At 32.5% G+C, this 15,668-nt stretch overlaps 1 protein-coding gene across 7 annotated transcripts in view; it reads left to right on the top strand.

Annotated features, from left to right (window-relative positions):
• LOC143233934 (leucine-rich repeat flightless-interacting protein 2-like) overlaps positions 1-15,668 on the top strand; it is a 92,887-nt gene that overhangs the window by 18,101 nt on the left and 59,118 nt on the right. For 2 of the 7 annotated variants that reach the window (XM_076470843.1, XM_076470842.1), the window contains exon 1: positions 15,101-15,361. The exons of 4 other annotated variants lie outside the window; for them this stretch is intronic. In XM_076470843.1, coding sequence (XP_076326958.1) covers positions 15,116-15,361 — 246 coding nt within the window. In that variant the 5' untranslated portion in view covers positions 15,101-15,115. Of the gene's footprint in view, positions 1-14,990; positions 15,362-15,668 lie in introns of those variants that run through there. One more of the 7 variants, XM_076470850.1, reaches the window with a different exon arrangement.

Raw genomic sequence — 15,668 nt, 5'->3', positions numbered from 1 at the left:
GAGACAAGTATACAGTATTACTTAACTATAACTCCTGCACTTGTTTGGATGGACAGATTTGAAAAGGAAAAAAATTGTATGTTAACTGCTCTCTAATAACTGATAGTACTTCTTAGTCATTTCATTTCAGAGTTTGTTTTGTGTAATAACTTTATGATGTTTAGATACAGGCCTCCGGTTATATCACTTATCAGCTGCTGTCAATATCTTATTTTACAGTTTTTTTTTACTATTATCATTAGCATAAATTGACATTTTTCTTGAAGTTATAATGAATATAATATTGTATTATAATGTGTACTTCTATTTATAATAATGTAGGCCTGATTGAGTGCTAAAAAGAAAAAATGCATGTAATTTAGCTTCCATTTAAATTTGCATTTGTTTTCCTTCTCCTTTCTTAAACACTTGACTCCTATTACTTACCACTGTTGTGGTGTTCACACAATTCCTTATAAAGTATTGATAGCCTTGAATTTTAACTTAAAAAAATAAGATCTTGAAACTTACATTTGCTTTGAAAAAGTTCCAGCTAATACCTATATTAAAACTTCATATTGAAATTTATAAGCTTCATTTAAGTTGTGAATTTAAGCAAGCACTCAACCTTAAAATTTCTTCATTAGTTTTGTCAACTAGTACCAGTTACAAAATATTAAAAATAAAAACAGAAACAGTCTTATTGGCATACAGCTGGTGTCTGTTACATATAAGTAATTCAGCTGTGTTACGTAGATTAGTGTTATTGACACTGCCTTCTTCTGTTACTGACAGTTTACCAAAAAAGCACAGAAATATAATAGATGACTAAACAAATATAGTAAAAGTAATAACGTTGCAAATCTAAACCTTGTTTTAAACTTGCAGTGTATAGACTCTTAGAATATCTAAAATTAAATATTTCAATATTTTTATTATCCATTGTATTAAACATACACAAATAATTCCTTAGATGAATGAGCATAACAATATTTTTATTAAAAACTTGGCATTTCCAAAGATTCAGCTACTTAGTCATTCTAAAATACATTAAATGTTCATTTTTGTGCAGCCTATCACTAATTTGTTAGTTTTAAGTTGAATTCCATTTATGCAGATCAATAGCCTACTCATTTCACTGACTATTATGGTGTTTTAGAAGTAATCACATTGTGATAAGTAGTGAATATTAAATGTGTATGTTATGAGTCTAGCATTTTTAAATGGTTAAAGCAGTTCCACATATCAGGATCTTTCCCTCTTTTATAAGAAGATGTCATAATTAAATATGAAGGTGACAAACCAATGCTGGCTGAATTACTCCATCTATTAAAGGTAAAATTGCTGTGAAGACACTTTATGGCAACAACTTTTGTCAACAGCTAAAGAACAGTGCTTCGTGATAACATTTTTCATTTGTCAGTGATGATACAGTGACTGATGTGGTTTAAAACATTTATTACAGTTGTTCAAATATACTTAAAAATACAATAAACACCCACAAGAAATTCTAGAAAAGAGGGAAAACCTGAAATAATTGTTTGCATCTTATTTTCTGTAAAGCAGGGTTTTACAATAAAGAAGTTATTGGTACTTAATAGGTGTCTAATATTGACATTGTTTATTTTTTAACAATATGAATAAATGTTGACCAGTCAAATATTCAATAAACAATGACAAGTATTAAAAAATCACGTGAAAAACTTGCATCTCTGTGAGTGTAAGAATAGATAAATCAAATACTGTTTATTTTCACAAGTGCATTGGGTTTGAATATATGTTGGTAGGAAATGATATGATGCCATTCTATCTGTATGATGTTACTTTTGAAAAAAGGAACATACATGATGGATAAAAATATTTCAGGCAGTGTAGATGTAGCAGTGATTTTCCTGTTTCTTCATTGAGATGGTATTTTGACTTCTGTACTGATACAAGAAAGCTTCAATATAGAAGCTAAAATGTCCCATTCTGAAAACAAGTAGGAGCAGTCCATTGAAGCTAAATATATTTTCTGGAGAGCATGCACTTTAAATCATATACACAGTCTTTTATTTTTCCTGAAGGGGAGAAGCATAGATGAGGGTTGCAAATTGGCATTATAATATTGGAACATTTTGAAACTTTTATTTTTAATTTGCCCAATATTGAAATTAATTAGTGAGTGATTGCAGTATCAAAAGAGGTAGCATTTCTAAGCATGTATGAACAAATACATTTCGCACACTAAGTTTTGGAGCATTTCACTAGCCCTATCTTGTTGAATGCATCTTACAACTAAAAATGATAATGTTGCTTCTGCACTTTTCTTCAGGGTCTTGACTCTACAGCTGCTTCTCTAAGGGTCAAGAACCTTGTAACCTCCATATACTTGGCAACAAGAATCAAATGTGTTTTATGTTAAAATGTGCAACAGAAGCAAGTGTGTTTGTGGATGAGTTAAAATCAATTTATAAGCAGGCCAACTGTGAATGTTTGGTCAGATTGCATTAGTGTTTTGATAATCCTTTTTTGTGTTACAATAATTGAACTGGCCCATATATAGAGTTTTCAAAGATGTTTACCATATTTTCTCATTTGAGCCTATTTTGAAATCTAATGGAAGTTTTAAAATCAAAAGTTAAGGACTTAAATTGTATAATTTGTTTTAGTTCTACTGCTAATTTTGTTTTATTTTCATTATATATATTCACAAAACATTGCTCGGTGTCTTTTCAAGATTAATTTGATTATCCTGATAAGATAACAGATAGATTTGATAGGTTCTGGTTCTGAGCAGCCCTTTAAATAATGTAAACAGATGAGAATGCTGTTACTATCATTCACAAAAACTTGAAAAAAATTGAATTAAAGAATTTAGAGCTGGGCAATTAATGGAATTTGACAATTGATTAATCATCAACGTAATTAACTTTTAAATTCAACTAATTACCTATTCTCTTATGAGACTTGGATAGCTGTAATAATTTTAAAAAGTAATAATCAGAAGACCTAATTTCATTCATTTGTTTACGTTTATAACATTAATTTAATTGTAATTTTGGTTGATTGTTTAACAAGAGGCTAATTGTTGCTTGTAGGTAATCAGGTTAATTGCCAAATTCTAAAGAGAATGCTAACACTTTATGAATAGTAATAAATTAAAATGAAATAATTAAGTAGTTGTAACTATCATGAAGTATTATGCCTTAAAGAACCAAATACATGTATATTCACTTCTGTACATGTCACATAAATTATCTGGTAATTTCATCCATTTATAACTATGAAATAAAATACTTTTGTTTAAACCTTATAAAGATGATGCAAAATATTACAGCATACACTGTTTTGTAATTCTGAGAACCAATGAGTGAAAACAATGGAGAATATGTTATATAATATATCAACCACACTACAGCTGCTGTATCCACTGCTCGAGGCCTTTCGGGCCAATACGAGGGAATCGTAAGACCAGATAGGATAGAACAGATATAATAGTGGTATAGGAGATATATGATCAGTTTTCATGAACAACTCTTACAATTTAGAGCAAGTAAAGCACATGAATTGTAATTATCAATTTTATTTAAGTAATTTAGAAATTGGATTTTTAGGATAAGAAATAATAACAATGTTTTACTGACAATTATATATACATAAGTGTGTTTTAGTTATAGGATGCATACCACAATGGTCACTTGTGTAAGGACTTATACCTGCTTGATTCTGTACTGCTGCATTCTTATCGTATTGACCAATCTCAAGTTAAGGGATGATGTAGAGATTTGCATTTTATTTCCTGTAATCAATATACAATAGGAATAATCATTTGCATAGCTAATAAAATATTGTAAACATTGTGCCAGGAATTTTCATTCTAACTTAACAGTGTTATATGTCATTATTTTTATTCCTGTCAGAGCTGGACAGAAGTGTCTGGAAGCTACTTTTTCTCCAAAATCAGTTCAAGTCTATTGATACTGAACTTAGAAGCTGGCTGATTTGTTGAAACCCCAGTGTTTTTATCACTGTGTTATTAAATAATTGAAGATTGATTTTTTTTTAAACTATTTGTCCATGTGCTTGATTTTTTTAAAACTATTTGTTCAAGTTTTTCTTGTTCGCTGCTGAACTTATGCTAAAAATATATTATGTAGTACAAGCATTAAATATATTTCTGTTGGTAGTCTGTATATTTGAATATCACAGGAATACATTATCTTAATTTGAAAGTAAGTTTAAATTGATTTATTTTTATGACTGTGAGTTTGTATGTGTGGATACATGTATCTTTTCATTTTTAAATAATCTAGAACTAGTCCATACAGCATGTAATTCACAGAATTTTTTTTAAATTTATACTTAGATGTTATGGTAGTCTTGTCTAGGGAGGAAGAGGTCAAATGTACCTGACCCTCCTGGGTATTTAACATCATCCATACCCAAATACCGACAAGGTGAAACTGGAACTAGTCTTGTCAGGTGGCATGTGTTTGTTTTGTATGCTATTTTACAGACTGAATTGCAGTTAACAGTGAAATAAATACAAGATTTGTTTTGTATTTATTAGTTTGTTGAAGCTATATTTTCATGCAGTTTAAGTTTTTTTTAAGATGACCAATTGGATTGTTATTTATTTTATTAAAATATTTTTTCTATTTTATTAATCTTTTTTGATGCCCCAATTGTCATTGTACATAAAAAATTTTTCTCAACCCATACTAGCCATTTATACATATATATTGTTTTAGATTGTTGCTGTAAATTAAGATATATATGAATGCCTACATGCATGCACCTCATTGGTGTTTTTTACTTACAATTGCAATGTTTAATTGTAAATAAACAATGAGCCAAAGATATTATGTTGAATAAATTAAATGATACATGATATAGAAAGGAAATTTTATTTCTTCTGTGGTACTGATTTTTAAATTGCCATGCTAAAGTTATAGGTTGGGGGCCTTGATCTTTTTTATTCAAGTTAAGGGAGCCTTAGACTGAAAGAACTGAGAAAACACTGACTTAAATCACCTTTTACGTTATACTATTTTTTAACTAAAAAAGGGAAATATTTTAAGATCAGTTGAGAAGTAATATAAATAAGGTGTGCCTAAGTAATATGAACAGTGACATATTTATAACCTAGATATGAACAAGCTGGTTATTTTATGGCTGTTTTGATATTATTAGTAGGAACTTAAAAAAAAAAAAGTCCACATCATTAATAAACTAGTGGTTCATCTGCTGATTATATTTTTTTTTCTTTTTTATGAGTTTTAAAGTTATTGACATGAGGATTTTCATGAAGATTTTAAGATTAATAAAATACTTCAGTTGCCTTTAATGAGTTTTTTTTCTTAAAGTATTATGTGAGTTACCTTTCTGTATCGTTTTTATAAAGTAATTTGTCTTCTTTGTCCTTCATTGACCCTCTATTGCAGTTTGTAACGTATGTGTAACAGATCTATTTTTAAAAACACAAATACTTCGATTCTGTACCATATTGCTTTTGCTTCCAGATGACAGTGTAAATAAACCATGGAGTTATTGCTTCCTCAATCGAACACTGTTACTTCTAGGTAACGTACATACTTATAACTTACCAAATATAATTCAGAAATCACTTTTTTGTGCAATGTAGTCCTATTTAAGCAAGAAATTTAAAGAACATGCTTTTTTTCATCGTACTTAATACGTTTGATAATTGGTTAAGGATAACTGACATCTGCAATTCTTTAGTGATTTCAGAAATTGTTTTTGACCTGTGCTTGGAAACAACCATATTAATGTAAAAGATTCTAACGATAAATCAAAATATATGTTATATGGAGTTTATTCTCATGGCGTTATATCTGATTGATGAACTTGAATGCGTATATTGTCCATGAAGAAAATTCTTAAGTGATTGTGCTAGGTTTTTGTATACATCAATAATTGCTGTTGAGTTCAGTGAAACTAGTTTAAATATTTTCGCAACGTTGGTTTATCGGTGTATTTTGATTTTGTGTGGGCAGTTTTAAAAAAACTGAAAACATCTTTGAAGACGAAGTAGGTTATAGTTTTTTTTATTTTTGGACAACAGTATTATATGGATATTTTAATCATATAGTCTTCCTACGATTTTAACTCAAAGGTTGTGTTGGTAATGTTTCTTTATTTAATAAACAGAAATAAGCAGTATGTATAATACTACGAATGCCAAAGGTCGAGTTTTAGAGGTGTCAGAAATACGGCTCAAGTTTGGCAGCCATTTTTATTTCAACCACATAATTCTGTGGGTGAACGAAGAGATCGGTGCCAAAGTACGTGAAGCCTACGCAAAGTGGAGATGACGCTTTATGCTGCGGAAAGCGCGATAGGGTCATGCGCTACCTCACAAAAGATGATGGTGGGGTGATGTTCCCTTTTATTGCATTACTTTTCAATCTCGGAATTGCCAAGTACTTTATTGGGATGTCAGTTTAGTTCCATTGTTGGTGTCACTTGTGTGCTGATTCTTTGTTGGAGACGTCCATATTGTTACGACATTTGTTTGTTTTGGAATTTCGCACAAAGCTACTCGAGGGCTATCTGTGCTAGCCGTCCCTAATTTAGCAGTGTAAGACTAGAGGGGAGGCAGCTAGTCATCACCACCCACCGCCAACTATTGGGCTACTCTTTTACCAACGAAAAGTGGGATTGACCGTTACATTATAACGTCCCCACGGCTGGGAGGGCGAGCATGTTTGGCGCGACTCGGGCGCGAACCCGCGACCCGCAGATTACGAAGCACACGCCTTAACGCGGAAGGCCATGCCAGGCCCTGTTACGACATACTGGAAAACTTTCGTCATAAGATATTCTCTGTTCTTTTGTGTATCGGTAACTTTGTACTCTGACTACAGTGTTAAGGTGTGAAGATTTGCGGACGTAGTTATATTTTTGTTTTTTGTAGCATTCTAATAGGAAACGAAGACACATCACATAAGTTAAATAACATTTTTATCTTAGAGGAAGTCAATAATATAAGATAAAAGTACGGTTACGACATAGTCCTAATTCAGTATCTCTTCGTTTGGAATAGGGAACGAAGACACATCACATAAGTTAGATAACATTTTTATCTTAGAGGAAGTCAACAATATAAGATAAAAGTGCGGTTACGACATAGTCCGAATTCAGTATCTCTTCGTTTGGAATTAGATAACGAAAATTCTGACGGCCCAGCATGGCCAAGCGCGTTAAGGCGTGCGACTCGTAATTCGAGGGTCGTGGGTTCGCATTCCCGTCGCGGCAAACATGCTCGCCCTTTCAGCCGTGGGGGCGTTACAATGTGACGGTCAATCCCACTATTCGTTGGTAAAAGAGTAGCCCAAGAGTTGGCGGTGGGTGGTGATGACTAGCTGCCTTCCCTCTAGTCGTACACTGCAAAATTAGGGACGGCTAGCACAGATAGCCCTCGAGTAGCTTTGTGCGAAATTCAAAAACAAACAAACAAACGAAAACTCTGTGGAACAAATTTCGAATATTCTCGTTCGTTATAACGTAGTTGGTGAAACTTCTACAAACGTGGTGTTTTCTTTTAATTACCTCATTAGTATTTAGCGGAGACTGGGGATTTGATAGGATGTCTTCCCTCTAATCTTACAGTGCTAAATTAGGGACGGCTAGCGCAAATAGCCCTCGTATAGCTTTGAGCGAAATTCAGAAACAATTCTCGAACTTTACTGAAAGTACACAGGACGCAATTAAACTGAACGAGTAATGTTGTATTCAACAGTGTTGTATCAGCTGAAAGTGTAACGCTATAGATACACTGAAGTTTGAAGTCCCCCGGTAAGTCTACGGATTTACAACGCTAAAATTAGGGGTTCGATTCCCCTCTGTGGGCTCAGCAGATAGCCCGCTGTGGCTTTGCTATAAGAAAACACACACACACACACACACACAAGTTTGATGTTGTTAGCACCATGAAAGTGTGCGGCTTTAAAATAACGTGTTTTTTTTTTTATTATTATTATTAGCATAACAAAAACAAATAACAGAATTACTTGGTATCTTATTTCCTCTTACAGTTTTTTTCAAGCCTTGCGCTTTGAACCTAAGCTCTGAGAAAAATGAAAATTTAATACCTGATTTTTTGTGCTTTAATATAAAAAAAAGGCGGGGAGATCTGTGGTCGAGAGATTATAACAATAAACAAGTTTTCGTACATTTTAAGTGAAACTTTAAGTGTTAATAATGTTTTGCGCTTTCATGACATTGATAAAAGTTTGCAAATACTTTAGCGGCTTATTCAGAGTTCTGGGTTGCATACATTTTCAATCCAAAACAAAAAACGTTACAAAGATTTATGACTCTATTTTCAGTGGCTCAACAATAAGCCTGAAGGTTGTAACACTAAAAAACGAGGTTCTATATCCGTCGTGGGAACAACACAGATAGACCATTGGGCGGCTTTGCGCTTAGCAACAATCGAAAAAATTAATTATTTTTTGACTGTCTCCGTGTGTATTTACGCCTCAGTTCTCGTATGTTGACGTTTACCCGAGAGAGCTAAGGCTTTAAGGAACTAACTTGTCGTTCGCGCTCATTTATTTCGTTTGGTTATGAATAAAATACGTTTAAATGACGACAAACGAAGATTGTTAAATAACATGTAAACCGCTTTCGGACACTTTAAATATATAATTTAATGGTATTCGAGTCGTTATTGGGATGTACTTTACAAATTTTTGACGAAATGTGCTTTCATGTATGTTTAATTTGGGAAAACGTTAACATGAGTGTTTACAACATGTTTAAATGTTTGAGAAGACACGAAATAGATCACGGTATTTCACGTACTTACGTAGTATAATTTTGTGAAATTAGTAGTCGTTATGGAGAACTTAATTAGTGTTTTAAATTATGAATAAAACGCATGTCGAAATCTAATGACCAGGTGTTTGAAAATTTGTGTCAGAAAGGCTTAGTTCAAAAAAATAATTTTCGCTAAGCATATTTAATTAACATGTGACACATTCTTATTATTGCTAGTTTGTTTAAATTTTAAAATAAATATTTTGATTACCCCAAACTCATAGCTGGCTGCACGTTTTCCTCCTTTTTTTTTTTTTTTCATGAACATCTTATATAAATATTTCTTGTGAATCATTTAACAGATTTGGATGTGACTTCATTCTTCGATATTTTTAGTTATGCAGTTATTCGTTGCCCACCGGCTACGTTTCATTGAAGTTTGTTACAACAGAACTTTCATTTAGGATTTTTGTTTTTGAATTTCGTGCAAAACTACACGAGGGTTATCTGCATTAGCCGTCCCTAATTTGATAGTGCATGACTAAAAAGAAAGCAGCTAGTCATCACCACCCACCGCCAACTCGTGGGCAACTCTTCTTACCAACGAATATTGGGATTGACCATCACATTATAAGGACTCCACGGCTGAAAGGGCGAGCATGTTTGGTGTGACAGGGATTTGAACCCACGCCCCTCTTCATATAGGAAAGAGCTTGTTAAACTGCGTACCAAAAATTGAATAGGTGATTTTCCGGCAGTGATATTCGGTTGTATTACATCGCCCTTTCATCCGTGGGGCGTTATAATGTGACGGTCAATCCTACTATTCGTTGGTAAAAGAGTAGCTCAATAGTTGGTGGTGGGTGGTGATAACTAGCTGCCTTTCCTCTAGTCTTACACTGCAAAATTAGGGACGGCTAGCGAAATTCAAAACAAACAAACAAACAGTTGTATTACGAACTTTGATCTGGAGTCGAGTGACAGACAGACTGAATTAAAATAGGACAAAGTACATTTTTATGCATCTGTTAAACATTTAGTGACTTGACGAGAAACGTTTGTAGTAACGCAATTACATAGTAGGGAATTGGTGAATATCAGTGTTTTGGTTTTTAATGGAATTAAACTGCAAGGTTTAGATAAAATTTAATTCACTTTTTGAATTGTTTACACAATAACTCCCGCTGTGTTTTTAACTTAGTTTTTCAGGTTTGTCTGATGCCTGAACGAACTTGCTAGGAAAAAAAAAAGCTCAGTTTTTTCGGAAATAAAAGTGACTTACATTAACATTTAATTAATGTTAATTAAAATAATTATTATTACAACCCATTTCGCAGCTATTTTTGTATGTATATAACTATGTGGAATGTTTTGGGGTCAAAGTAGACATGTAAGCAACACAGTACAATTATGTAGTTGTAAGGAATTAATGTATCTGAATAGTTATGAGTCTGTTGAATACCTTCACTTAAAGTTTCTTGTTATATATGTTGTGACTTTGAGAGTGCCTCAGGGTCATTAAAAATTTGAATATTAGATTATAAGAAAATTGTTTGTTTTATTAGGGCCGAGTGCGGTCCCGTTATCGGATAACAATAAGATAAACAATCGCCCTTCACACTTTTGGGCCGTTGTTTAGTTTTAAGAGTGATGATCAATTTCAGCTCTTTTATCACAAGAGCACTCTAGTCTATCATGTCAGTACTAGGGCCAGCGAGCGCAGAAAACCTTCGAATAGCTTTGCTGGAACTTCAACAAACAACAATCGTTATATTGTTAATATCATGAGCGGAAATTTTAAGAGCGAAATTTTGTAGGTAAGTTTATTAGTAAAGTTTGGATTTGACTTCCGAATCATTTGATAAATGTCAACTATCAAATTATTTGAGTTTCGTTGTATTCGTCGTTATTTATTTGGTAAAGAAATAGCAGTTAAAACTGCTTTATGCTCGTGGAATGTAAGCTGGCCATAAATGTATTACTTGAAAAATGATAATTCAGTGTATTTTGTAGTTGGTACAAATCTTACGTGTCATGTACTACATAAATTAAAATTTGATTTTACTGTTTTGTTGTTGTTGTTTTTTCAACTAACAGTGTATTACTCAAAAAGGAGACCTGTTTAGAAGGGAGAAAGTGGTTCCATGACCGTTATTGTTGATTGACATCTTCCCTTAAAACGTGTTATGAAATATTATATGCAAAGGTACAGTGTGATAAGGTTAGTGAAAGTATATTTAGGGGCAGACCCTTTAAATATTTCAAACCAAAACATTATACGAAACACTGTATGAAGTTTGTCCCTATTTCTCGGGATATGGTTAACCTAGGACCGAGCACAGACTTCTTATAAAATGAACAACAGAAAATGTTTCACGCAACTTTGCAGGATTTCGAGCACCATTGGCACGGTTTTTTTTTCTTTTTCATTATAAAGGAAACCCAGTGGGAATGTCACGAAACAAAAGTCATGGTTGGATTTAATAATTTTCGTGCACAGTCACAGAACTTCAGCTAATCTGGGAACTTCTACTGTCATGTAAATATATAATAACGTGAAAATATAGGTTCAAGTTAGTTAAGCAAATGGTATGGTCATGTAAGTTGTAACACATCTGTCAAAAAAACTTGATACTCATCTCGATACAAATTTTATTACCGTGACAGGAAATTTTTTGAAATGGTGCTTATTTGGATGACATATGAATCTGTAAGTGTATTTACGCTGAACCTTACATATATAGATTTAACATATTGATACGAAACGCAAAATAAATGATTTTGATTCAGTCTAATAGCTACAGTCATGCTTTACTGTAAAAGCAAAAATGTATATTTTTCTACTTAAATTCATAGTGTGTGTGACAGGAACACAGTCACACAATATCTTGGGCGAATAACCAGCTGAATGTACATTCGTAGGGTTCCCGAAAGTGTTTTGTTTCAAAAGTAAATAAAATAAAAATTAAGAATAACGAACATTATTATTTCTTTCTTTTTAGGCTCATATATCGTGCTGTACTGTAGACTACGCAGTGCATAATTCTTCTCATGACATGCTTACGTTTTACTGACGTCTCGAGCGACAGTACAAATTGCAATATTAAGCGTTCTTCTTTATGTGACGTCATTTTAGTTTCTAACAGCTGACAGACAACATACTACTGTATAGTGGTGCAAGTAGTTAAAACAGGTAACCCCTCTAGCCGACCTTTGGCTCCCTTTCGGGGAAATATTTTTAAAAAATCACTGTTTTGTAATAGAAATGCAGCTTGCTTGTCTGGTTAGTTAGGTATGTTATGGCTTAAAATTCAGATGTCTCTGAGATAAAATACTTCTTATAATCGGATGTTTTACGTATTCTGAGGCATCTTTTTTGCATTTGAAAGTTAAGTCTGGATTTGTTTTTTTTTCCTATGGATGTATACTTTCAATAAATTATAGGAAGTTTATTTTTGCTGTTTTTTTTACATATTACTGTGAACGTTTCCATTTTACTTAGAAGCGTGAACGCTTGCGCAGTTCATAATTGTATCTAGGGAATATTATTTATCAGTAATTAAAATGTTTCAAGGAAAATAGAGTATTTTAAATAAAATTTTATTTTGAAATGATTTTGTGTTTGCAAACTTCTTCTGACTGAGTAAACTTCTAAAAAGTTCTTCCATCATCCAAGAAAGTATTGAGTTTCCTCACATAGAATACTTCATTATTTACTGGTATAAAATTAAGCAAAAATTGAAATATTAATACGTTTGTTATAAAACATTAGTTTTAGGCTTGCATGTTTTACTTCTGAATTCTTTATTCAGTCTTTTGTAGGTTCTCAAGAAGAAAAAGTGTGAATATGTATAATTACTTCAAACACACTATGTTCACCATACCAGTGTCAAAAAAATATAATAAGCCTTGTCTTATGACAAATATAATTAATTATAACTATGCTTCGCCAGCTTAGAAAAACTTTCACACCGTAAAAAATTAAGATATCGTATGATTTATGAAAACACTACTAAATCCCAACTGCTTAGTTAAACAAACAAACAAACAAAACAAAATACGTTTTCAATTAGTTAACGAAATGTTTGATATATTTCCTTTAGGATTAAATACAGAACACAGATTTAAAATAACCTTAGTTTAAAAACAAAACAAAACTGGCTTACCAACCTATTCAAGTTCCAAAAGTTATGTTGGGTTATGGGGGAGGGCAACAAAAAGGAAACAAGATCTGCAGATAAGGTTGTTAAAGAAAAAAAACAACTCAACAAAATATAGGTGCTTACTTCAGGGTCTGTACTTTTAGGTGCAACTGATTTTAGTGACTTAATCTAGTAATCCTAAAAGATAAAGGTGTATTTTAACAATAGAAAGTATGTTAGTTCTTGGCTAGAGAATATGTATTTTTCTACAAATGAACACCACAAATCTTTAAAAGACTCTGTCCTTCATGTGGTAAGAGTATGTGTGTGGTTTTATAGTTTGAAATTGTCATAGATTCTTTTAATAAAGTTTTATTAAAATTGTTTTCCCGTTTATTGTTCAAACGTGCGCTAGTATGCTGAGTGGAAACATCAGATTGAAAATTTTAGAATTTATTTTGAATTTAACATCTCTTATTTATTTAACGATACATTAATTACAAACTTTTGTTTTCTGTTTACATCAGTTTATTACATGCTATAATTTTCTCTCTATATATATTTTATCTTTGAGATTAATAGAAAACCACATGCTGGCCAATTTCATGATGTACTTAATTTCGTCTTTTTTAAAATATTTTGAGTCGTTCTCAGTAAAATCCTTCATATTCTTTTAAGGCCATTATGTTTGTTTACTTAAAGTATGATCAAACAAAGTTATCAGATTAGTTTTCTTTTATTATAAAAATTATGGAAGTGTCATTTATAAGAAATGTACTTGGGCACGATTATCGTGTTTATGTGTAAACAGCCAAGCAAAATTTCCACGTTCTTCATTCATAGTGCACGAAGCAAACAGTTTTTATGTCTGTTAGAAATAAGTTATGTATGTAATATTAATTTCATTAACACCATTGGTTGTGTCTGGTATTTTTGCTTATAATAGTACTTAAATTATGATGATTCTTTTCCGTTGTTAGCTTAGTATGTGGACTTACAGGACAAATCTAAATCACTTTGTATTTGTTGAAACCTGTTAAAGTATTATTATTGGAGTTACAATCGAAACTATTGATCAAAATGATCGTAATCAGCTCACGAAATTAATGCAGTCTGATAGCTATGTAAGTAAAGCCTGGTGAATAGGACGCTCAACCCACAATCTGCGAACCATGGGATAAAATTCCAGTCACAGGAATATGCTCACCCTTTCAGCCGTTAAGGTGAATTAATGTTATGGTCAATCCAACTGTTGATTAGTAAAAATAGTAGCCCAAGAGTTGGCGGTCGGTTTTGGTTACTGACCGTGGTCCCTCTAGTCTATAACTGCTAAATTAGGGACGGCTAGCTTAGATAACTCTCTTGTAGCTATGCACCAAATTCAAAAGAAACCAGTATGTTAAAAAATAAGATATGTTCATTATTGGCTTAATTTTTAGTTTTGAATTTTTATAAGTAGCTTACTTTGATCAAACGTTAATGAGAATTATCGTATTTTTATGAAAATATCAGTGATTTTTTTTTGTAAACTGCATGATAACGTAATAAGAATAAAACCGAATAAAGTTTCGTAAAACGATTTCTATACTTTCTTTTATGGTCGGCAGATATCGTTTGTTTTCTATCTGTTACAGTTGTTCGTTAGATCATATAAAGACGAGGACATCGCATACTTGACAGCTTAATACTTTGGCTAGAGCTATGTGTTTTTAAGTTTTGCAAAATTCAACTTGAATCTCGTGGGAGTTTTCTTGTAATGCTAACCTTGAAAACTGCACTGCTTGTAACCAACGCAGCAGTTTCCTGTTATTTACGCGTGTTTGTGTGGCGGTAGTAAGTTGAAGTTGCATAATCGTCTCGAAGTTCTAAAGCTATTTAATGCAACTGTTACAAAGCGTTTTCTTTTTTTCAGTTTTTTTTCTTCTGATCATATTTTTTCACTCTTGTTGTTGTAATTGCTTCGGTGATTCGAAATGAAATAAACGACAAACATGTTTTAGTTGCAACGTTGATTATTTTTCATATAGAATTAATTTGACACAGTTGATAACGATGCTTATGGTATCGCAGGCAAGGTATATTTACTTCCGTACAATCAATCAGCGAGTTTGACGTAAACGTGTTTTTGCATGTTGTGTTTATTGAAAAACAGTCGGGATGCGATGCATTATAATAGTTTGTAAATTCACAACAAATGCAGTTGATAACGAAATACTGAATGTAACTGTATGGGCGTGATCCGTAGTAATTTTTTTTCTTCTCATTTTAAGCTGAGCACTCACTCTCCAGGTCTACCTAAGTTCACAAACAAGTTTAGTTGCAGTTACCAAAAGAAGAGGTCAGCTGGCTTCGGCCACACTCCCATCAGAACTTTTACAGGTTGTTTACGTACGTACAAACGTACTGTTAAAGTCAACCTTAACAACTTCCGATTCAGGGTTTATTTCATGGTAGACGTGCAACGAACCAGAACTGTAAGAATTCTATCGTTGTTACTGAAGGCATAAGGGTTTGTAATAATTAACTATAAATAGCTGTAGAACTGGAAAATAATTGTAAGGTATTTTGCTTCATTCTCAAGGTAAAGTGTTTCGTGAAGTTTGACTAACTTACAAAGGTTGTAACATATCATCAGAATCATAGTTTTGTTTCCTTTGGAGACTAATTACGTCACTGAGCTGCCTGTTTCGATGCAATGTCTGTGTAGTTTTCACCACTATAAATACTGATGTTGTAACTTTAAAAACCAGTTTGCATGTGTATTGTGACATGTTAGATCTG

The sequence above is a fragment of the Tachypleus tridentatus genome, chromosome 12 (assembly GCF_004210375.1).
Source record: "Tachypleus tridentatus isolate NWPU-2018 chromosome 12, ASM421037v1, whole genome shotgun sequence".
In the NCBI taxonomy this organism is placed as follows: Eukaryota; Metazoa; Arthropoda; class Merostomata; order Xiphosura; family Limulidae; genus Tachypleus; species Tachypleus tridentatus.
The sequence above is the reverse complement of the archived record's forward strand: the minus strand, read 5'-3'. Positions and strand labels throughout refer to the sequence as shown.